Source organism: Gallinula chloropus (assembly GCF_964237585.1).
Source record: "Gallinula chloropus genome assembly, chromosome: 10".
In the NCBI taxonomy this organism is placed as follows: Eukaryota; Metazoa; Chordata; class Aves; order Gruiformes; family Rallidae; genus Gallinula; species Gallinula chloropus.
The window spans coordinates 18,690,032-18,714,327 of NC_140095.1; the positions used below are offsets into that span (position 1 = coordinate 18,690,032).

Consider the following 24,296-nt stretch of genomic DNA (forward strand, 5'->3'; position numbering starts at 1 on the left):
ATCACAGAATCACAGAACGTCAGGAGTTGGAGGGGACCTCAAGAGATCATCTCGTCCAACTCCCCTGCCAGAGCAGGATCACCTAGACTAAATCACACAGGAACACATCCAGGTGGGGTTTGAATGTCTCACAGTATGTGCTGTGATGCCCTGAGCCCAGCTGGGACTGGCATCCCACAGACAGGGAAAACAAACTGCCAAAGGCCTTCCCTAGAGATGTATTCCCTCCGCTCCTTGCTGGCTGTCTTTACTCACAGACCTCCAAGCCCAGGTGCTCACACCCTTTCCAGCTATCTCACCAAACAGCACTGGGATGGCATCTACGTGGTCTTTGTCAAGCTGTTAAAGCAGGATTCTCAGACAGTCTTCACCCCGCCTCTTGTCCTCTCTGCTTTACCTGCCGCTCACCCTCAGGCACATGGCAGACTAGGGGCAACTCACTTTCTCCTTCTGTGCTCAAAAATCAATCCTCATCTAGACTACAGCCTGAGGCTTTACCAGGAACGTGCTGTGCCAAAGTGTCCATGTGCACAGGCTCTCAAGGAAAAAAATATCTGAATTTCAGGGACTTAGCTAAAAATGGGTAAAAAAACCCCAAAATCTCAGCACTTTTTAAGAGGGGTTTTCTGCCCTTCCTTCTCCACACTCTCTGCCCACCACTCTCACCTTCAGGGAGATGGAGCCACTCTCTCTGTTGAGGGACAGGTCAGCAGACAGGGAGATGGTGAGGTCCATGCTTTCAGAGGCTGAAGTGCTGCCAGAATCAGAATCCCCTTTGGACCGGCTGCTGGGGAACAGAGCTGAGGAATCCAAGTTCCCATTGGCAAGCTTCTCCTCTGTGAAGTTCTCCAGGAGGCTGCTCTCCGGTCGCTCCCCGATGCTCTTCCAGTCTTTGCTGCCTGGCCTGGGCTGCTTGTCTCCTTCCATTGAGTTACTCAGCCGTCTAGGCTGCGAGATGATGTCTGGCTTGCCCTGGGTGGCCGAGGTGGCAGAGCTAGTTTTAATGCTCTCCAGGTTGTCACTGTCACTGCTTATCCCTTCACCAGAGACTTTATCACTCTGGCCAACTGCGGACTCCTTGGCTGTCCCCACAGATCCATTCGCTGCCTTGGGCAAGGAAGAGTCTGGAGGCTTCTCCCCATCAAAACTCAGCTGACTCACCTCAGAGGGGTCCCGCTTGTGCTTGCCGGGGGGCTGGAAAGACAGCAAAGGGAAGGTGCTGGGTTTTGTACCACTGCTTTAACACAACTGCAAGAGCTGCAAGTCCCCATGCTTCAGAACAGGGTCACCCACAGCTAGAGTTATCGGGAGGAAATCTTCCCTTTTAGGACATTCCACCCTGGGGTCTTTCTCTAGGTTCACGGTGCCAAGGACTACAGATAACAGCACGAAACAGCACAGGGGCAGGGGGGGAGCTCCAGAACCTGAACGTTCTTAAGAGGCATCTTAGGAGTTTACATATTGAGGACCTTTTCCTGGGGCTAACTCTGCCACAGATTAATCACTGATGTTCACCACAGGAGAGGGAGGTTGAGGGGTGTCCCCAGGCAGCCTTGAGACGTCCCCTTCAAAGAGCCCAGTGCAAGGACAGACTTGCCCAGCTCCCTCCTTGGGCTGGCGGTGCCTCACTGCCACACTACGTGCTGCTGGCATTCCTTCCACTCCAGCTTCTCCAGCCTACACCAGGGCCTGCTTTTCACTTTATTTTTCTTCCTTTTTCTTTAAGCACTTTACAAAGCCCCTCTTGCAAGCAGGTAGCTGGGCCACCCACCAGCACTGCTGTTTCCCCATACCCTTGGCAGACACTGAAGACCAGCACCTCCCTGCCAAGCGCCTGCTTCCCCCTCCACCCAACAGGACCTGGAATAGCTGCAAACCAGCCTTTTGGAGCCTGGAAAAGTTGCTGGGCTCTTTCTCCCACTATAGCTGCACTGGCAAACGTGCCAGCACAGGGCCAAGAGTGCTCACCAAGGCAGACTCCAACGAGTCATCTTCTTCTGCTTCATCCCGACTGTCCTCAATCTCTTCCATCACCTCAGCCTTGGCCTCAGCCACCAGCTCACGCAGGGCCCGGTTGCTGGTCACCTTGCTGACAAAAGGATGCTGAAAAACCAAGCACAACGTGCACATGTGAGGTGGCCAAAACCCAGAGCTCGTGGCTGAGCGACATGGGGCCAGCAATGACCACCTCATGCTTTGAACACCTGCAAAGACCTAAGGATGGGGTTCTCACCAGTGTCATCAGACTTCACCCCTCACCCCCCAGTGAATTTATAGACACATGCTGCACATATGACAAAGAACAAGACAGAACGTGATGCCAAGGTTAAGTGCCAGCTCTGCACACAGATGCTCAAAGTGTGGTGCTCCACAAAACTGCTTTGTGTCAACACCCCCCAAAGGAGGGATGCATCTAACCAAGGGGCTCTTGCTGCACAGGAAGCATCCCCACCTTGCCATGGGTGGGCTGAGCTCTGAGGTGCGGGTCAAAGCCCAGAAGTTGCCACCAGCAGCAGGGCAAGAGAAGGTCTGCGAGATTCCTGGGTGCAAACAGAACGTGGGGGAAGGTTTGATTGGAATCAGGCTCAATTCGCTCAGTGCATGCAGTGGGGTGTTTGTGGTGAGCTTCAGCAAAAGGCTGGGGAGCCCCTTGGGTTGGCAGGGTGCACCACACACTCCCTCCTGCTGACTCCAGCACACAGTCGGAATGCTTGCAGGCAGCAGGGAAAAGCATCTCCCAGGTTTTTGCTATTATTTTGGAAGGAGACAGGAAGAAAGGAGTTGAATTTAAATCTGAGATAACTAGGTGTGATCCAAGCTGGCTGCCAGGTGGGCATTTCTAGGCAACAGGAGCTGTTTCTATTCCAGCTGGTATCCACAGGGGCTCTGCAGTTTGCTCCAAAGGGGGAAAAAATGTTGCTGTTCCTTTCTGGAGCACTTCGGTGGCTGAAAAGTACTATGATTTTTCTAGAAAAGGGAAAAATATTCTGAAACTAGTCTAGGATCCATCAATGCTTTTTATTATTTCCTTCCTTGAAGGGAATGAAGTGTCACTTGCAGCCCCAGGCAGACAGACAGCATCTGCACACCCAGCACAGGGGCTGGTGCTGGTCCCTACCTCTAGCAGCTGGGCAGCACTGGGGCGGGTCTCTGGGTTCTTGTCCAGCGCCGTCTTCAGGAAGTCTCTGAACTCCAGGGACCTTAAAACAGTCATCGGTGAGCAGCTCAGGAGAGGGAAAGGCCCTAAATGCCCCAGGGGCCTGTTTGATCCCTTTGCAGGCTGTCTCCATCATGAGCACCTGGCCACAATTGCTGTTTCACCCCCAGCATGGGAAGCCCTGTGCTCAGTTACTCTGATTACTTGTAAGAGGAGCAGCCAAGTGAGGGACTAGATTTTGCCTTTCCAGTGATGCTGCGCCCCAAGGCCACAACAGAGTGACTGGACAGGACACCAGCAGTTATCCCACAAAGGGAGCCCACGGATGGAGCTGCTTGTGGACAAGGATGCTCCAGGATCCATCCCCACAGCAAGAAAGGACAGCCATGAGGGACCAGAAACCCCATGGGAGGGCACCCTCAGCCCATACAGCACAGTTCTGGGATACACAGTGCATCCTTGATCCAGTCCTGGCTTCTGAGCTGCTCCAGAGGCATTGCTCCCAGGCTGGGAAGCAAATCTTGCTGGGTTTTAGGGGCGGGCTCCTGCCTCCCACCAGAACTACTGTAACAATGCTTTCAACTCTTGACTACTCTCACAGATATGCTGCTGGATATCACACAAACAAGTAAAAAAATAGAAATTAACCAACTGGATTTTTTTTTAAAGAGGCTTTCCAGACACTAGGAAAGCAATTCTGGAGGTGTTGGCCATCTCCACTTTTAGAGGAAAAATCTTCCTTTCCTGCAAACTGGGGCATTTTGAGAACAGCCATGGGCTCACCCTCACTGCAGCAGGGCTGGGGGTGGACAACAGCCACCCCATGCTGCCTGCTCACCGGCAGCACAGTGGCAGTGCAGGCAGTGGCAAGCAGCCTGCCTTTGCCCATCAGTGCTCTCAGGGCCCAAGCACACAGGTGGATCTAGAATGCAGCTAGAGTCCTAGCTAGAGTTCTGAAATTGAGCAGTACTGCTGTAAAAGACTACTACTTCTCTCCAAGTACTGTGTAAGCTGGGAGATGCTCAAAAGCCCCTCACCATTTAGAAGGGCAGCTGAGCGTGGGGGGGTCAGACTTGGCAATCTTCAGCAGGACTCTCATGGGGTTGAGCTCGTGATGGGGCGGCTCGATCTGGGCCATTTCGATCAGCGTGATTCCCAGGGACCAGATGTCCGCCTTGTAGTCGTACGGAGTGTCCTTCATGGTCTCGCACATCACCACCTCTGGGGCCATCCTGCAAAGGGCACAGCAAGAGGCATGGATGGGGAGGGAGGACACCACAGCCACACCTTCAAGCCTTCCAGCAGCAATTAAATGCCTTAAATAATCCACAACATCGCACAAAAAATGGCCTTTACTCCCAGCTCTGGGTTTCAGAAGAAGCAGCATCTTCTCTAAGGGGTCCAACCCCTCCCCCTCTTCCACAGAGGCAGCCCAGGCAACCCATGGAAACCCTCAGGCCATTGACATCTGGCACAGATGTTGCTTCAGACAATAAACTAATCCTCGCCGATTCCATGCCTTCAGCAAGTTGGGTGATTTAGAGATTGCATTTCTGGAGCAAGGAGTCATTCCCATGTGCTTGGAGCTGCTTCAAAGCCCACCCCAGCCCCTGGGGTGGGGCGAGCAGCAAGCTCACACTCATGAGCACATGTGTGTCCTTCGGTTCTCCAGTCCTGGAGCACTGTGGCCCCTCAGTCGGCTCAGGGCACGGTGACACCAGGAAATGCTCCCGCGCCGCCAAGGCTGCTCACAGCTCCCTTCAGGCAAGGGAAGCCCTCACACATGTGGACACCAGCCAAGACTCCTTGTTAAAATCCTCCCACACGTGCTTGGTAAGGCACTATGGCCCAACACATCCCAGAGGCCATCAGCTCCCCGTTTCTAAACGGGCCTGATTTTCAGAAGAGCAAAGCTCCTCACCAACATGGGATTCCTTAGCAAGCAGGGCACTCACCAGTAAGGGGTCCCAATGAAGGAGTTTCGCTTCTGCAAGGTTTTGATGTTTTTGGCAGACACTCCAAAGTCAGCTGCAAAGAGCAGTAACATTAGATGCCACAGAAAAACTGAACGACCCTTCAGAATTAGCACACTTGGCTGAGACGCAGATTTAAAAGCAAACACACATTGAAGGCAAGAACATGATACAACGTGCTGCTTCCTCTGAACCAAGCATCACAAATTAAATTTGCTTTTGGGTATGTGACCACCAGGGACCTTCCCCTCCCATGTACTGTAAGATGGAGGCATAACAAGCCATCCCTACTGTAACCCAAACCTTACACATCTAGAGGGAAGACAACATCTTTCCCACCAACACAAGCAGGTCCATGGTGGATTGCTCTCAGGACTGCTATTTCATAGCAAAAAGTTTCATCTTACACCAGAAAAAAACAGAGTACTGTTGCATTCTTTCCCTTCCCTTCAGCCCCATTTAGAGCAGCCACTGTGTGATGCCTTTCCTTGATTTCATCCCTCCCATAGAGAATGGCTGAAGCCAACACAACCCCAATTAGTAAGACCTGCAGAGGGTACTGAGCCCACCCCAGGTTAGTATGTGCTCCAAGATGGCCCTACTGACCTCCAGAGGAGCCATTATCCATCTTCACCCCATGCTCAGGGTGTCCCTGACCGTGGGTCATCCTTGGCCCAAGCAAGCAGAGCATTTCTTGTATCAGAGCAGAGCCCACCGTCACAGGAGGATTTCAATCCTTCCAGGATAGCTGGTCTCCATCATCCCAAGACACATACCAATTCCCTCTCAGCTGCCATCACCCCTTGTCATGGTGCAGAAAGAGATCTGCACCTTCCTGACCAGACCCTACAGACAGAGCTGCCTTCTCACCCTCCAGCAGGTAGGTGGACGCCAATTTAACTCAAGCCCACAGTGAGTTGGCAAAGCAACCCTTTGGCAAAACTCGCCCTGTCACCACCAGACCTGCTCTGAAGATAAGACAAATTCTTCCAGCTCCCAGCTCTGCCAACTGGCACCCTGCACAGGATGCTCAGCAGGCCAAAAAGCATAAAAATTGGATTCAAAGAGGGATTAAACAAATTCACGAAAGGAAAGCCCGTCAAAGGCCTGAGCACGGCTGTGGCTCAGGGAGTCTCCGTGCCTGGCTGGGGGCTAGGCAGAGCACACAGTGCTATGGCAGACTGGGCCTCCCAGGAAAAAACACAGAGTTTTCACCCCACTTTCTCCTGCCTGAGCTCAGCAGCCAAGCAGCTGATGCCCCACAGGCAGGACAGAAAGCATCCCTCAGTCCCCTGCCATGCTCAAGCCCAGCCACACACTATGGTCCAGCTGCAGCAGCACGTGCCTGTCGTTAGTGTGAAGTGCTCCCAAGCAGCACCGTCGCCCACAGCTGCTCTCCCAACAAGTTCAGCTTAGCAAGTGCCCACTGTGCTCCTGTGCTGGGTGACTCACCAAGCTTGATGTCCCCATCCTGGGTGAGAAGCACGTTGCCCGCCTTCAGGTCCCGGTGGATGATCTTTTTGTTGTGGAGGTAGTGGAGGGCTTCCAACATCTGGCGGCAAATCACTTGAATCTGGGGTTCAGTCAGGCCCCGGTCCAGCTCTGCAGGGAAGGAGAGAGCCATTAACCAGGATGGGGATGCGAGTGATGCTCTTCCTGAGCAGCAGAAAGGCACAGGCTACCCAGTGGGCCATTTAAAAACCACTGCCCATGTGTCAAAGCAGCGGGAGAGCGATGCAGATCAGCTCGTTAAGGTAATTTATTCCCTTAGCCTGCACTCCCGGCGTGACGCTCCCCTGCCTGGAGCTGCTGGTTTATAGCTCCCTCCTGGGGACACACAGCTGAGCGAACTGGCCATGGAATAGCGGGTGAGGGGGACAAGGAGGGGGGAGCAGGCATGTCTGGAGCGGGGCTGAGCTGTACGTTCCTGACTATTTGGGAAATGGGTCCCTGCAGGCAAGCTGGATCTTGCCTGGTGCAGGGATGATGTGTCAGAGAGGAGGGAGCTGAACGTGGCTGCAGGGTCAATCACAGACACCAGCACGGCTCTGTATGCAGCCCCCTGCTCTCATTCCCCACGGAGGGACCCCTGCCACAGAGCTGCAGCATACCCCCATAGATCAGGGGTGACACCACCTCCCAAAGCAACAAGCAATAAAATACTCACGAGTACTATCCCTACCCATTGCTCTGAGCTGTTTTTTCAGGTAGCATCAGGTACCATCTCATACCCTCCTCTCTGTCTCTATTCCTGAAGCTTGCAGGGACACACGACCACCGGTGTGACCTCCCTGCAGAGCTCTGCCCAGCCAGCTCCACTCTCTGAGGCTGCTTTCTGAGGCAATGGCTCTGCAAGCCATCAAACCTCCAGATGGTTAGCATCGTCTTCCCTCTCTCCCTCCGCAAGCCCCTCGCAGTGCAGACCCCCCTCCAGTGCAGCAGTGCACACTGAGGCCAGACCAAGCCTCAGACAACCCCAATCTCCCAAATTACACAACCAGAATGGGGGCTGATGGATGGACCCCAGCAGCTGGGACTGATGCTGCTCCAGAGCAAGGACCTTAACCACAGGCTGAGGGGTGCAAGATCAGAAACTTTGTGCCTCCTCTTCCTCCTCACCAAGCTCTGCTGTGCTCTGGGGGAATGTGATTTTCACTCTCCCTGGAGCATCTGGCAAAAGCAAGGCTTAGTGTAGTGCAGCAGACCACAGTTTTTGAACAAAAGATTTCACAGGCCAGCTGCTGATGGGGATGGGGAGGTGCAACAGGCAGCATTCAGCAATTTGAGCTTAATGATGCTGGGAGCACTCCTGAGCTCTGACCCACAGCTCCTCCTGCCCCTCGTTTGGGGCATGACAGCATTACACTCAGGCACTGACCCGTGATTTTCTAAGCACCCCCTTCCCACTCCAACTCCCTCCAGAGACTGACTGGCATGGACACAGCCTCATCAACGCTTTTGGGGGGTTTAAGTGCCCCAAGAGACAGGGCACCCTATTGAGGTACCAAAGGTACCTTTACTTGCAGTGATTTGGACTCCCTTACCAGAGGCAGAGGTTCTAGGGGCTGAATCAAAGATGTCAAATTTGGGTCCCTCCTTTTCTTGGAAATAAAAGGAAAGGGAGGCCTTTGGAAATATCACAGCTGAACGGGAGTAAGCCCTGGGGAGACACAGCCCTGTCCTAGGGCCTCCAAGCAAGATGATGTCAGTCTGCCGTGCAGAGGGGATGTCACCCCCTCCGGGGTTCATACAGCCCTGGCACAGAGGGGCTGTAGCACCAGTCAGGGCGTTTTTGGGGAACACCCACACGCTCCCAGTCCCAGCGGCTCTATGTGGAAGGGAGGAGTTAAAAATGGGAAGATTCCTGGAATTACTGCAGACTGCAGTGTATTCAGACACTCTGCTGCTTCACCAGATGACCGATACCATACGGAGAAGTCGGCAAGGAGCTCCTCAGAGATTCATCACAACAGGCACCCAGATTAAACATCTCCGACTCACTGCCCTTCCCAGCAAGCTGTGGGAACAGGGTCCCAAGCACCCGCTGCCTCCGGTAGATAAATATTTAAAGCCTTCTTTCCCCTCCAGCCAGACTCCCTACTCCCTGTGCCTTGTGATCTGCTCATCCCAGCAGTTTAAATCACAAAAGAACATCAAAGTAGCTCAAGAAACACCCCAGGGCTGTCACACCCTCTGCTCCAGGTATGAAAATAGGCAAACTCAAGGGAAAGAAACGGTAGCTGGAGAAGCTGGGGCACCCATGTCTGCCATCTGTCCAAAGGCCACCCCTGAAAGCGTGCCAGAAGGCTGCAGACGCCTGGTGTGCATCGTCCTGAGCACAGAGAAGAGCCCGGCACCACGCGCTGCACTCACCCAGCATAACGGCATCCACTGCGCCACCTGGGCAGAACTCGATCATGATCTGGGGAAACAAAGAAGAGAAGTCAGGTCCACGCCTCCCCCAGCAAAGCCCATAGGGTAGGGAGGAGAGAAACATTGTTGTGGTTTGCTGCCCTGTCACCCCACGTGGGCCTCCACACTTTCCCTGCGTGGCTTCAGCACTCCCCAGGACTCATCCTACCAGCACCTCCAGCACGAATCATCACCCAAACTCTGGTGCCAGATCCTGCATCCCCACCGGCAGCACCCATCTAGGAGGGAGCATCCCCATCGCCACGACACCCCCAGCAGTTGTGTCTGGCCTCACAGCCCGTACCTGGACGCCCACCCCGAGCAGCCAGCTTCAGCTCCGGCTTCCTCTCTGTTTACATCTCTCCCCACTGCATTTTGGAGCAAGGGCTGCTCAAGAGAGAGGCCTTGCCAACAGGATGAGATAGCTGTCATAGCTGGGAGCTGACGTGGCTGGGAGAAATCAGGCAGAATTTTCTTTGGCAGATGAGATGGGGAGGGCTGTTGGGTCTTTTTTTTTCCACTTCCCCCCCCATTGCTCAGCAGTTCATTGCTCTCTCGATTTGCAGAAATTTGAGAGGAAAATATGTCAATAAAGAGGTCAAGTACACTTACCAGATTGCTGCTGTTTCATCAAATTGCTGCTGTTTTGCTCACAGGGACGTGCACAGAGTCCCCCACACTTACTTGCTGGGCCCCCACTGCCCCCCACCATGCTCCCACAGGGCAGGCAGCACCCATTGAGCCCTTCCCCAGCTTCTTGGGAATGCAGGTCCTCTTCCCCCTCACCCCTGCACAAACTCAGCTAGAGCCTTTCCTGGACAAAGGGGAAACTCAGCCCCAGCCCCAGCTTCCCTCTCCCCTTCGGGGCAGAGGAGGCTGCTCAGATGAACAGATAAAGACTTCAAGCAGCCAGAGGTTATGAAGGACAAGAGATGCTTCACCTCCCCAACAAGCTCTTCTCCTTGTTCAGGCAACACAGGGCAACGTACCAGAGGGGTGAAATGCCAGAGTTTATTTTGAGGACAACAACTGAACAAACCGAAGTCAGTGTTTACCCATGCGGCTCTCTAAGCCCTTCAAGTGGAGATCGTATTATTAAACACTGCTCTAAGCACTGGAACAGGAGCCGAGGGGAGAAAGTTCAAGCCCCCTTTTCCCCATGGCTTCATCCTGCATCTCCAGGCAAGCCACATCCCCACCCTTTTGTACTACAAGTCTTACACATGGACACAGGAAACAATATTATTGACATGGACTGGAACAGAAGACACAACTGCTTTGTTTTGAAGGAGATGGGAGAGCAGGATCAGGTGCTGGGACACAGCAAACCCTGAGCTGCTTTGCAAGAATCAGCCTGGATACAAGAGTCAGAGGGGAGATGATGCTGAGGAAAGCAGTGCAGTTAGGCTGGGCAGCATGACACAGGCACTGTGGGAAGAAGCAGAGAAGAATAACCAGAGGACGGGGCTGGGGAAGCATTTGGAGCAGGCAGATGGAGAGAAGCGATTGGGAAGACATTTGAATCATCTGCAGAGCAGGAGAACAAATCTGCACTGACTCGGAGCCCGGCAGGGAGGAAGCCGGGGGTCAGCAGAGCCCTCGCACAGATGGGCTGCGTCAACGCGCTTTCTCTTGCTTGACTTTACACCTCGAACCAGAGCAGCAGCAGCAGCTCCGCTAGCAAATGGAAGGGCAGGAATTGCCTGCTGCCACAAGTCCTCAGGCACCAGGATCCCGCTGGACCTCCGTGCCCCACCATTACTCAAACCCAGCTCCAGGAGGATCATTGCAGCTAATTATTTTTACAGCGCTCCCCACCACGCTCATCAGAGCAGGATACCAGCACCACCACCACCACCAGTGGACACCAGCCCTTCCTGGGCCACTCAGAGCCCAGAGTGCCACAAGCAAGCCCCAAACAAGCCCCACATCAATGCCAACCTGCCGAAGGGCTTTGCCCTGCTCTGGGGGGCTGAAGGGACACACAGGGCTCTGCTGACACAGCCAGCCTGGTGATGGCACCTCCCTGCAGCAGTGCCATGATCTTGCCTGCAACACACTCTGCCAAATCATCCAACCTGCTGCTAGCCAGGCCAGCCACAAGCTGTGTCTCTCAAGCCCACGGGCAGGGGCTGCAGGAAGACAGTGCAGACCTGACCCCATGTCAGTCTGACTAGCACATCTTTACACTGAGACAACCTGCCTGTACAAACGGACCTGTCTCATCTCTGAATCACAGCCAGGGTTTCATCCACCTCATACGACCAACCCTTTCCTGCTCCTGGCCCTCCCAGCACCTTGGACACTCACCTGCCCAAAGAGGGGGGGTCTCCAGCTTCAAGCAACAGCAACCCTTACATTCAATCAGTAGAGAAGGCCTGATAAGCAGCTTGTCTCCACTACAAGGCTCACCTTTTGAATCCAACCAGCCCAACGCTTCAAACAACCCAGCCGGACCCAGCTGCTCCCATGGCCTCTGCTGCCTGGGTGAGCCAGGCACTGTCTCTGCTGACCTCAGCAAGCAGCTCTACAGCTTCTGCCTCTGTGGGGGTCCCAACCAAGTTAAGCCCCCAGGCAACTCTCACAGCTCCTCTTACAGAGCCTCCAGACTGAGAAACTTAATTTCAGTTTTGAGGGGGACACACGGAACTGGCTGGGTAACAGCCACAACTGCCCAGTCAGCAAAGCCCCTGGGAGCCCCATGCAGTCCCCTCCTCCAGGGCAGATGCTGTGCTGAGGTTTCCTACCAGGGGCACAGCCAAGATGTGTGCTGGTGACACACACTCAAGCCTTTAAATGGGGAAGGACCAAGCACAACACACTCTACTCTGGATCCGTGCAGGATGTACTTCACCTCCCAAAAATATTCTTTAGGTTTGCAGTCTAGCAGTGAGAGACTTAGGGAAACCAGCCCATCTGAGCCAGCACGACCGTGTATGCTTCTGCAGGCACAGCAGGCTGCAAGCCAGGCACTGGGAATACGGGCAACATGGAAAACTTAAAACTCTGCATTTCCAACAGGGACAGAGATGCCAAAGAATAATTACGGGTGTGGCCAGATAGTCTGAGCATCCAAAAACCTAATGGGTTCATTTCAGCCCAGAAAATCTGACTTAAATAAGTGCAACTGGCAGTCCCACAGCTCATACACCACGCACGTTTCCTTCCAGGAGCCCAGCCAGCCTGAACCATGTCTTACTGCTGGAGCAGGTGGGAGGGCAGGCAGGGTGGCAGCAGCACGGGGCTGTGCGAGTGGGGAGATACAGGAAACTGGTGGAGAGCAGAGGCTGTGCAGGCACTCCCCCCAGACCCACAGCGAGGAGGGGGACACTCTGGGGGTTGCTGACACACCGGGGTGGGCAGCAGCCACACTGGCTACAGTGAGGAATGAGCTCGGAGGATCCTACAAGAGAACTGTCAACAAGAGCCTGTGCATCCGTGCAGCCAGGAGGCTGGTGATTTACCCAAAGGCTGCAGAGACTTTGACTCTGCTTAGGACCATTTCCATGTGCTTTGATATATGGGCTGACTGCTCCTTTATGGAGATGCCCCCGGGCCAGAGCTGGAGCTGTAACTGCTCTAGTGACAGTGCCAACCTCAGTGCTGCATTTCACCTCCCAGTGCTGCACTGGGCTGATGCCAGCACTGTGCTTGGTGGGCCCCAGCAACCCCCCTGTGACCCACAAGGCTGGGACTTGGCACAGGGCTGGCTGTGGAGCCACGGCAACGCCACAAACCAGCAGTTTCACACGTCCAGTCCTGAAAAAAGCTCCTGTGATCTTGTGAGCCAGAGACATGAGACACGTGGGGGTCTCTGCCCCAGTGCCGACATCCCAAAAGCCATCCTTCACACTAATTAGAGCCGGGGGAGTACCCACACTACTTCCTCCTCCTGCCTGGGGTCTGGGCGAGGGGGAGATCCAAGCTCCTGCTGCGGGGTCTTGCAGTGAGCAGCCTGGAACAGGGCTGGAGCAAACATCCTGTTTATAATGATTTCCTCTGCACAAGAAATCCAGGGACTTCCTCGCCGAAGGCTGCCCAGCCCCTCTGCTGCCCCAGGCTCATGGGAAGGGGGGGGGACACGACACAGCAGCTCTGCATCCTGCCACCACCTCAAACCTGGGATAAACCTCGGATGTTACACACCACAGGCAGTTTAGTTTTCAGTCTACAGGCAGCTGCAACTACAGCCCTGGTAGGCACACGCAGAGCTCACCGCTGGCTCCCGTTAGCTGTGTGAGCAACACGACCGCCCCACGGCTGCCTTCCAGCACAGCCACAGCCCCACAGCCTCAGCTCTGACACCAGGGCCAAGAAACCCAGCCACTGCGCCGGGCTCGTCCTCAGCTCGACAGGGATGCACGAGCTGCACGCACAGAACGGATTTGGGTAGCTGGTTTATAGGCAGAGAAAGGACCCTGCCCTTGCTTCCTCTCAAGCCTTTGTATTGCAGTTTGAGTGCTGCTATTCCCAAGAAGTATGGGCCGTTTTCTCCTCTGCCTTTAGTGAGAGAGCATGAACAAAGAGGTCTGCATAATCTTTCCCTTTCAAGAACCTTCTGCACAGGCAAAATTACACATAAATTTAAAAGCAAAAATCCAGCAGAAGTTAAAGGGCTTTGCTTGTGACCTTGATTTGCCCCGTAGCTCAGGCCAGTCCTGCCTTTAGGCACAATAGGTCTGGTGGCCTGAGGAGAAGCAAGGCACACAGAGGGCTGAGGTCACTTTCTGGGCTGGCTGAATAATATGTGGCTGCCTCAGGGAGGAATCAGGGTCCAGCGAGCTGGGGCTGCCCAGGGGAATAAATACACATTTGTATGTATGAAACACCTATGGCTTAAGGTAAGTGCTCTGCCAGACACGGGTCTTGAAGTTGTACCTGAGCGAGGGGGCACGATGTGCTATGAAAAAGCAGTCTGTGAATGCAGCTCCTGCCAGCAGCTCAGGCTCTGCATCAGAAGCATCCCACTGGCACCTTATACCAGGTGAGGGCCAGAGGGACACCAACCCAGAAAACCCAGATAGGATAGATCAGAGCCTGGTCTGACAAACCAGGAGGGGCATCTGCCCAGGTAAGTCCTCCTGGGTAGGACAGAGAGCCTGCTGCATTCCTCTCACCCCAGGCAGGACCAGTCCTGTCTCTGGGGTGTGTTGGAACTAGAACTTCCCACAACATTGGAAAAAAAAAAAAAAGACAAATCCAAAGCTTATCTTGAAAGGTATTTTTACCAAACACCCAGAGTCACCAAGAGTGCACCAGCTGATGTCCTTGAACTGGGGTTTGACAACTGAAGCCCAATTAAGAGGGGAGGACACACCCTGAGCCCAGCTATTACTCATCTGATTGGCATGCCAGAGGGCAGAGGCCCATGAACTCAGCAGCAGCACTGGAGAAATGCCTCTTCCAGTCACAAAGGGAAGGGGGTGGGGAAAATAAAAAAAGAAAAAAAAAAAGCAGTGATCAGCTGGGAGCAGTGGTGGCCCTGGTCAGCCAGGCATTTCCCACAAGCACAGCAGGCTGCACAGGGAGACTACCAGGTCCCCTGTGGATGGAGGAGCCCTTAGCCAGCAGCCCAGTCACACCCAAGCCACTGGAGGTGGCATCTGTAGGCTTCTCCTGTGACTTTGCTGCTTTTGCAGCTGCAGGTTGAACAATCCAATTGCTTTGGAGCTATAGTGGTGCTCCAGATCACCCAGCCCATCACTACACAAGTGCACATCATGCTAAGTGCCGTAACCACCTGGCCACCTCCCGTCTCACTGAGCCCTGAGCGTCAACACCAGTGGGCACAGGGGGTTGCCAACATCCCCAGGATCTGCCTGCCCCCAGATTCACTCTGTCTGGTCCAGAAATGGCTTCAAAACTGAAGCACTTCAGCAATTTCCTTTCCTAATCTGCAGTAGAGGGTTTCATTCTATTTGTTTAAGCAGCTGCCCGCCACAGGTGAGAGGATAACCCACAGCATCCTGCTGCTACAGCAGCCTGCATCGCCCACGTGCGGCCTCGTGGCCCTGCCACGTTTGTGAGGCAATGTGGAGACATCCTCATCATCTACAGCAGAAAGCACCCTCCAGCACAGCCACCAGCTCTCCTGCCTTGTGTTGGCACAGAGTTGCCTGGGGAGATAAGAACACTAGATGTGGTAGAATAAACTGTGCTCCATTTATAGACCAAGCTGGTGAAGGGAAATGCTTCTCTCCAGGCCTCCTCCACGCCTGCCATCACACCCGTTACACCTCCCCTCTCTCCAGGATGCTGGGTGTGGGGCATGGGGAAGGAGAGGCTGTGCCACAGCCAGCCTCAACCATGCCCACTGCCAGAGCTCTCGGTCCTTCCCCAGAGCTGCCCTTGCAGGGACAGTGCAATGAGGGGAAGACGGCAGGTCCCCTGGCTGCCCCACGCACAGACCCAGCAGGGAGGGGCAGGGGGAAGGAGCTGAGGACAAAGGTGGGTACGGCAGTGGGGAGAGGAGGGCTTTCCTGGCATCGCCCACCCGCCAGCAGGGAAAGCGGAAGGAAGGCAGCAAGCAGCAGCGGCTGCTGTGATGCTGGGGGAGCACAGCAGGGCGAGGGGCAGAAATCCCTCACAGTCAGCAAAAACGCAACAAAGGGCAAGGGAGGAGGGAAAAAGACAAAAAGAGGAAAAGCCTGAGCGAGTCAGAGGCCACAGCTGCCTCCGGGCTCTCCGGGTGCTGCAGAGAGAGATGAGCTGCCCGACGTGAAGGGTGGGTGGGGAGGACAGTACAGCCAGGGACTCCCACCTACAAACCCTGACACACGCCCGGGTGCTGTGTCAGCATCCCCCACCCACACAGCGGTCACTCTGCCTCCTGGACCAAGCAGCTGAGTCAGCAATGCTGCAAGCTGAACCCACCCTTCCTCCCAGCCCATGCAGGCGATGGACACCACTTCCAAAGCCACCTCACATGGGAGGCACCAGCCCGCTCAGCCCCACGACAAGCCCCAGCGCAGGGGCCAGAGAGCACTCCACATTTGCCAAGCTGCTTTTTAGGCTCCCGTGGGAGAGCAGGCCCTGCTTCTCTAAGGGGGTTTCCCAAAGGGGGAAGTCTGGACCCTCCTCCCACTGCAGCAAAACTGGTGGCTCAGAGGGGAGAAGGCAGCTGAGGCAGCACCCGGACGCAGCATCACCTCGAGTGAAAACCGCAAGGCACGTACCCGTGCCTGAATTTCAACAGGCGGATGCATTGAGCAACAGCCGCTGCCTCTGCAGAGCCCTTCCCCTCCCTGCTGCCCCTCCGACGGGGCGGGCACAGGCAGGGGACGCACAGCGCAGGGGTCCCTCCTGCACCGCCCCCAGCCCCACTCATCAGGAGGGCGAGCCAAGTTCCCTGCACCCCAGCCAGGCTGCTGAGGGCGAAGGCTTTGGCCACAAAAGCCAGTGCCGCCCTTCCACCCTCAGAGAGGGAGTCACAGCCTGCAGTGCCTTCCTCTTCCTCCTCTACCCCTCTGGAGCAAACATAGGGACAAGGGTCCAAGACAGTGGCAGCATGCAATACCTCATCCTCCTGCCCCAGCAGTGCAGGAGGAGCCCACCTCAGGAACAGTAACGGCATACACACCACCACCTCACCCAAAACATTTGCTGGCTTCAGCAGGGAACAGTCTCCCTTCAGCACACTAAGCCCAAGGGCAGGATCGGGGGTCCAGGAAGCCCCTCATGCAGCCAAACAGCACCACAGCACCCATAGCACAGGATTACTCCCTGGCATCACAGGCAGCAGGGGGGAAGGGCAAGCAGGGGTGGGAGGAAACTGTCTAGACCTCTCCATCTGTGACAGGGTATGGAGGAGTCATGGCAAGGCAGGTCTCTGCTCCCGGCACTGGGACCACACACCGTGGGTGATGCAGGCTCCTTCCTGAGCCCCACAGGAGCGGTGGGAAGCAGAGACAGAGCCCAGACAGTCTCTAGGGCTTTTGGTCTTAGAGGCAGAGGAGTCTGAGCAAGTCAGGGACACATCTCCCTGCAGCCCTGAGTCCTGGTTCCAGAGGAGCAGCAAGTTTCCTGCCCATTTCCCCAGCAGCAACTGAATGCTTGTTCCCCACCCAGTTCTTCAGTACCAGAGGCACCCACAGCTTGCTGGTGGCTGTCCCACGCTTCTGCTCATCACAGTACTACACATGCTCTGCGAAGAGCAGAGGAAACAGCTAGCTCTCTTCTCAAACACTGCATGTTACTGTAGCACCGAGAGGATGTGGTCAAGGTCAGGGGCATCTGGGGTGGGAGCCAAGATCCGCACAAACTCTATGGAGGGGAAGCCCCTGGTCCAGCCAGGCTGGCTGCAGCAAGTATGAAGTGCAGCACAAAGAACACAGATGGCCACTTGCCCAAAAGCTGCCCAGATAAATGATGGATCTGGACCTCAAGTTACTTTCTGAGACCACTCTGTGCCACAGGCAGACAGGCAAAACTTAGTCTGAAATGCAGAGCAGCCACCTGAGAGTGTGGACGGCAACCTCCACGTGTACCCCAAGATGCCAGCACTGCCTCCCCAGCCTGGCTTTAGCCTGGACATGGGGTGGGAGGCCAGGTGTTCTCATGAACAGCTCATATCCAGCCCCACTTATCAGTTGTGGCTTCTATCTGCACCCAATGCCTCTAAAAACTTGAGCACACAGTGAAGAGCCATCCCACTTGGCTCCATCCCCTGTCTCTCCAAGCTCATCACATCCCCCATGCTGATGGGCTGAGCCCATCCTTGTGGCTCCAACAAAAACTCTGGACACAGTTCTGTGTCCTAGGACTAAGAAAGGGGCTCCAGCTGCTGAGTGACACAAACCCCAAAGGACAGAGCTGTTCCTTGCTGGTGGAAAGAACGCAATGATATATTTAGGCTCAGAAACCACATTTAGCCACGGTCAAGGGGCACATCGTTTACTCCATCTGTTTGACACGTGAACCCAAGTTCTGGTGGCTCATGGCAAAGCTATGCTGTCCTGCCAGCCGCGAGAAGAGGCAAGATGAGCAGCGCTGGAGCAGCTCCCCTCTTCCCTCCATAGCACAGGGCCAGGCAGCACCCCAGGGCTCAGCTTTCGTTTTTAAATCCTCTGAAACCATGGGCCATGCTGACTGGTGACGTGTTGTTTGCCAGCATGCCCAGCATCCCCATTATCTCGGCCAGCCTGCCCCGCTCTGACTGAAGTCTAAGGATTAAGTTTACATTACAGAGCAGAGGGTGGAGGTGGCTCACATTCCTACACCCGCTTAACTTGGCACTTTTCCCACCACCCTCCTGCCCAACACTTTTCACCCGACACCTGCCAAAGGGCTGGAAGAAAGTGGCAGCAGATTACACCAGCACTGCTCGTAATCCAGATGGGCTGACTCAAGGCTACGCTTAGCTGCTCCACCTATTTCCTGGGGGCTGAAAACAGGGCAAGACACCACAGCAGCCTTCTACACACTGAGGACACATGCCACCCTTCCCAATCTCACTTATAGAGCCCCACAAGCATGGCACCAGCGCAAGAGGGGATGAACACCCAAGAACCACTGGTATCAGCAGAAGCCACTGGTTCCACGCTCCCCTCCAGCTGCAGCCATCCCTCAGCACACACAGGAGAGGCCATAAAACAATACAGAAGCCACCAGAAGCCTCTCTGCTGCCACAGCAGAGCACAAATGTCAACAGCTTGCCTGACATGGCAAGTATGCTGTAGGTGGAAGCGAAATAATTAGCTCTCTGTGAGAGCGCGCTCCAAGCTTGCCAATTTTCCCTTACAGACAAGGACCCTATTCAGAGACATTAAATATAATAAACCTTTTCTCCCCCTTTTTCTGAACAAAATAACCTACAGAGAAAAATATTTGAAATCAAAAAAAGTCTATCCCCATAATGAGTGGGGGAAAGAAGATGCAGGACAGCATGTGAGGGAACTCAGGGCTTCAGAGCAGTAAAGCAAAGTCAGATAAAGCTGGGTACTCCTCTCCAACTGCAGAGCTCCCTGCTGATCACAGGGAGATTGGGATGAGTTCTTCACATCTAAGTCATTCTGAGATGACAAAATATTTCCCTGACCCCCCTCCCCCCACCCAGGCTGGCAGAAACATTCCCATTCCTACTGAAATTCTGGCAGAACAAATCAAAACTCCTCTTAGTTTAACCAAATGGTTTTGACATTGGAAAAAGCATCCTTCCCCCTGCTAGAATCACACAGGCCATTTCATTTCCTTTGACAAGGGCTGATATCCGACCCCTCTGAATTCACCATCCTGACCTGCCAGCCAGCATCCCAGAGGGACCAGAATCCAAGAACCCCCACAGGCAGCGAATGTGACAGCTGTGAGGTATGGAGCAGAGGGTCAGCATGGCCACGGCCAGGCGGTACCTGGGATGCTGAGCACTGCGGGAAGGGTTAACAGTAACACACACAGGCTCCTCCATGAGCTCTCACTTCATGGACCACAGGACAACAGGCTTCAAGTGCTCAGGGTTTCGACGTGGAGCGGGGACTGCGGGAGGAAGGCCAGTGCTTCCGTTTGCTATAGAAACCAGAAAAACACCCAGGCGATGGCTCTCTGCCCTGGCACGGGGCAAAGCCTTTGCTGTGACTGGGATCCCCCTTCTCTCACCAAGTCATTCAGCATTTAGAGACCACTCAGCTCACCAAGAGCGTTCGTTACTGGATGAGTAGCAAAATGCAGAAAATCCTTTCAGATATAAATAGCTAAAAGGAAGAAGTTGCTTCTCCTGTGGGAAGATTCATCAACCTCAAGCACCCAAAGTCTGTGCCAGCATCTAAAATAGATGTTGCATTTCAGAAGGGCAGAGCTCACTGTGAGAGCTGGAGTTTGACCCAGGACAAGTTTCCTGATGTCTTTTATTAACAGCCAGCAGCTCCAATGCAGTCTCAAAGCCTTGCCTAGCCAGGAGGATGACTTGTTGAAGGGGTGGCAAAAGACTTCACAGGTTTTCCAGTCCTGCATGGCATCTCCCTAGAAACACTTATTTGTCCTGATCATCCCCAAGTTCACAACACACGGTGCCTGGATCCATCACACAAGACAGAGTATCGCTACTTAACTGTTTCAGTGAGGGCAACGAAGTCAATGGAAACCACCCCAAGCCACAAGATCTGCAAAAGGCCATTCCTCCCTCCCAAATGACAGCTTTCAGGCTATATCTGAAATAAAGAAGTCTAAACCTTCCAGGGCATAGGCTGAAGACAGTTTTCAAGGCACTGTCTCCTACATACAGATAGTCATAAATATTCATTTACATGCAAACAGTGTTCCTTAGCATTTCCCTTGGCAAAGCCAGCCAAGCGGGAATGTGGCTGACTGCGGTTCATTCCTAAACAAAGTTTTAAAGTGCTTTGAAAGCTGATTTGCCTATAGGCTTCTCATCTGCTGCTTTCTTTTCATAAACCCATGGCCTTACAGTTACAGCCCTGGACTGGGATTCAGCACATAGAACTTATTCCCAAGTACCATTTACCTGCTGGGTAAACTTTAGGCAAATTCTTGTCTGTGCCTCCGCTCCCCTTTCTAATAACCAGGATAATGATGCTGGGTCTCTTCTATAAAAGCATTCTGTGGTGTGTAGATGACAAGGGCATATAATCACAAGGCTTTATTATTGCCTCGGTAACCTTTTCTTGCAGCGTTATCCTGGATGAAGGATGGCAGACAAAGGCTTCTGTTCTAGTTGGCGTTGTCATGTTGCTGCCTGTAGAAGCACTCTCAAACTTGGCTGGGCTATGGTAATTTGCCTGCTGCATAAGTTGTTCTTGGTGGTTGATCAAAATCACTCCATTTCCACCCCTACTTTAAGGGAAAGCCCCAGTTTTACCCAGAATAGGATTCCTAGCGACTTGCCAGGAGACTGAACGCTAAAGCTCACACTCATGAGCCAGAGTAGATACATCGGTCCCATGCAACCCACTGCCAGGCTGGGGAGGGCAGAAGATGACCCAGACTCCCATGTCTTTGGGAAAGAAACCTGTGTAAGGACGAGGCAGGGAGAAGCCTCACAGCTCTGCAGGCTGGCAGTGGCTGGCAGGGAGGGGAGGCAGAATGCCATTCAGACACCGGCTCCGCAGAGCCCCAGCTGGCAAAGAGACAGTTCAAAGGTCAGAGCAGAAGTGATCTCCCACACGGGTTAGTTATGCCACTCTGAGCCAGCAAACTGTGTGACCCTGGAAACCCAGGGAAGCATCAGAAAAACCACTGGGCTCCACAGCTTTTTCCAGTTTCCAGCCCCAGACAAAATAATGTGCATCCAGCTGGATCTAAGGACAGGGAGGGGACAGAGTGATAGCCCTGCTGTGGTCCCAGCCTCCTGGGGCACAGTGATGCCCTGAACTGATGCATGCAGATGCCTGAGCACATCTGCTCCTCACCTACCCACCCTGCTAGTTACAGGGACTGTTCTGCAATTCTGCACAAATTCTGGACGAGTGGGAATTTAGAAACCAGTCCAAACACCACCCCAACACCAGTTTGCCCAGCGGGGCTCATCCTGCAGCAGCTCATGGGTACCAGAGCATGGCCCTGTTTGCAGCACAGCACTGGGTGCTCTCAGGGACTCTCAGGGTGCAGCCAAATCTGGGATGGATTTCAGTTTCCGCAGTTGGGGGAAAGGAGGAAGAGAAAGGAAAGGCACGTTCATCTAGGAGGAGGGCCAGCTTTGACAAAGTTTGCAGGTTTGGGATCACGTTGTCTTTCCAGGTCTCTCCTCTGCTACGCTTCAGCACGATGCACAGTTCAATGCTCACGGGCTGCAAACAACTGTTCCAGCACTTTTGGGGGATGTTTGGTACAAAGCTTCAGGAGCATGAGGCCAAGCAGGAAGAGCCAGTTTAGACTGCAACTCTCCTGCCAAGTGAAATTTTAAAGACACACGAATAGCCCTCAGATTCCTCTGGGATGGATGACTGAGAAGCCTGGAGAGCCCTAGTCCGGTGCAAGGTTCCTGCACAGGGGTCCCCTGTGGGCATCCAGCCGCTGCTCAGGCTGCTCACCCAGCAAGACATCCCTGTGAGTTGCAATAACCTCCCTTCACTAAAGAAAACTTCAGGGAGTCTGATACTGTTATCACCTTTTCTCTAAAACAAACAAAAAAGCAAGCTATCTCCAACTTCAGAGAATTAAAGCTGCAGATGCTTTACATAGCCCAGCAGTCTGGTGTGCAGGATAATGAACGTTTCTTTATGATACAGGATTTTCAAGAATTTCCCAAATCTCCAGTCAACATCCATATCAAAGGGGTAGCAATCCAAAAAGTCCCTGGCTGAACAGGTCAGGGCCTGCCCACGGAAAATGCAAAATGCTTTTTTAAGGGAAGTAAGTACAAAGACTGGTTACAAAGCTGGTGTCTCTCTGCAAGCAGTACGAGTTACATACCCACACAGCAGGCCAGCAAGAAGAAACTCTAAGCTGATTAAATTAACCATCCCCAAAACGCTCTGGCAAGGCAGGGTTACCTGCATGGTACAGCAATTTTTTTGCTTTGATGTCCAGGAAACGTCTGTTTATTCAATAGGCCCGTTTGCTATAGCAACCATGGTTTATAGAAAAGGAAGGAGGGGGAAGAGAATTCCCCAGTGCTTCACTAGAAGAGTTGTACCACTGTTGGCAGAGTCCTGCAGTTAAATACCTGGGGCCAAACTGCATTTTAAATAATTTCCAGAGAACCCCACAGACTTGATGCTGGAGCATCCCAACAAGCTCCTGCAGGAGGGAGCCCATGGCTCCTGTCCCACTCCATGGACCAGCTGCTGGAGCACGTTGGGCTGTCTGGCAGACATCCACGATCCCCTGGGAGCACTGATCTCCCACAGGACAGTCCAAGTTCATCTCTCCAAACAAAGAGTCTCCTCCCTGGTCATCTTATCGCTCCTCTGTCTGCGAGAGGAAACACTCAGAAGCAGCAGAGAGATTGAGAAGCAGGAGATCAAAAGCCCCTCCCTTCCTTTGAGGTTGTGTTGTTTTGGTAGGGGTAAAAAACACCAAACCCAATCACACAGCCCTCAAGAAGGACACAACACACAAGGTCCATTGTTTTTCTTTCCCACAGAGTAAGGATTATCAGCCCAAATTCAGCACCGTTGCTTTCAAGCATTCAAAGCCTATTCCTCAGTCCCATTCCTCAGTCAAAAACCAGCTTCTAAGAGTCAGTTTTTAAAGTTGCACATCCATTGGGTGAGGGGAGTTTGCCTTTGTGTCCTGTATCACACTTCAGAAGAAGAAAAAAAAAAGGCTTTCAGAAAAAACACTTCAAAATGTGGCCCAGCCACAGGGACTCAAACCAGACTTTTTTTTTTTTCCTCTTAACAGCACGAGATTCTCAGCTTTCATTTGGTGCCCCCATTTCCAGCAGCTGGGATTTATGCAAAAGAACATCAAATGCCACAGGGCTTATAATGAAATAAAATAAAATCATGAAAGCTCCCACCACTGCAGTTTTGCAAGCCTCCCTGGGCTGTTTTCCACCGGCACAAGAGCGCTTTGCCTCCGTCACCAGCAAAGAAAAGATGATGGGGAGGGGGAATGTAATGAGATAGGGACCACTGGTGAGGGCACAGCATCTCTGCAGTGTATTTCCACGCCAGGGAAATTCATGCTGGATGCCATCATCTCACCAGTCCTGGGGTCCTTCATGCCCGTGGCTCGCAGTGGCTTTCTGCTCAGTCACACATGAGAACTGGGGTTCTCTTCCCCCAGCCTGATGCTGCTCAGGTATGAGAGCAAGAGGAATTTCCTGGTTTACACTTTCATCTTGGTGCTCTGGGTTTTAACAGAGCTGTTGCTGGGTAAGACACTTCCCTTCGCACAGAAGGATTTTTTTTGCCCCATAAATACTTCATGTCACCTTCTGGCTACTGAGGTGCAAAGCCCAACCCTGGCAGAGAGGAGACATGGGGACCTGACACAGCCTGGGGGGACAAGCTTAGGCCTCTGCAGCAGCAGCAGCCCCCACCAAAAGCCAGGTTTCCTCACATATTTTCCCTGTTAGTTCAAGGGCCAGAGAACAGTCAACAGACTGATTTAGCAAGAGCCCTTCTCAGCCCCTTGCAGTGCTGCTGGCTGAGACTTCTTTGTGGCACAGACTGAGCCGTAAATTATTCAGAGCCAAAGAACTCCTGCCATCCAGGAGGCTGGGCATGTCTGGACCACTTGCCAGCCTGTCTGTGTGCTCCCACTCCTGCCCCTTTCTCACTTTGAACACTGTCTTTCCACACCAGGCTGTGAGGACAAGGAAGCCACAGCGGATCACACATGGAGCAGTTCTACCC

General features: G+C 53.5%; 1 protein-coding gene across 1 annotated transcript in view; it reads right to left on the reverse strand.

Annotated features, from left to right (window-relative positions):
- The window catches only part of STK10 (serine/threonine kinase 10), a gene marked incomplete at its 5' end in the record, with an annotated part of 47,956 nt that overhangs the window by 9,431 nt on the left and 14,229 nt on the right, over positions 1 to 24,296 (reverse strand). Inside the window, 7 exons of the mRNA XM_084268873.1 lie at positions 667 to 1,194; positions 1,969 to 2,103; positions 3,119 to 3,200; positions 4,195 to 4,389; positions 5,113 to 5,185; positions 6,583 to 6,732; positions 9,004 to 9,052. Of these exons, the coding sequence (XP_084124999.1) occupies positions 667 to 1,194; positions 1,969 to 2,103; positions 3,119 to 3,200; positions 4,195 to 4,389; positions 5,113 to 5,185; positions 6,583 to 6,732; positions 9,004 to 9,052 (1,212 nt within the window). The remainder of the gene's footprint in view (positions 1 to 666; positions 1,195 to 1,968; positions 2,104 to 3,118; positions 3,201 to 4,194; positions 4,390 to 5,112; positions 5,186 to 6,582; positions 6,733 to 9,003; positions 9,053 to 24,296) is intronic.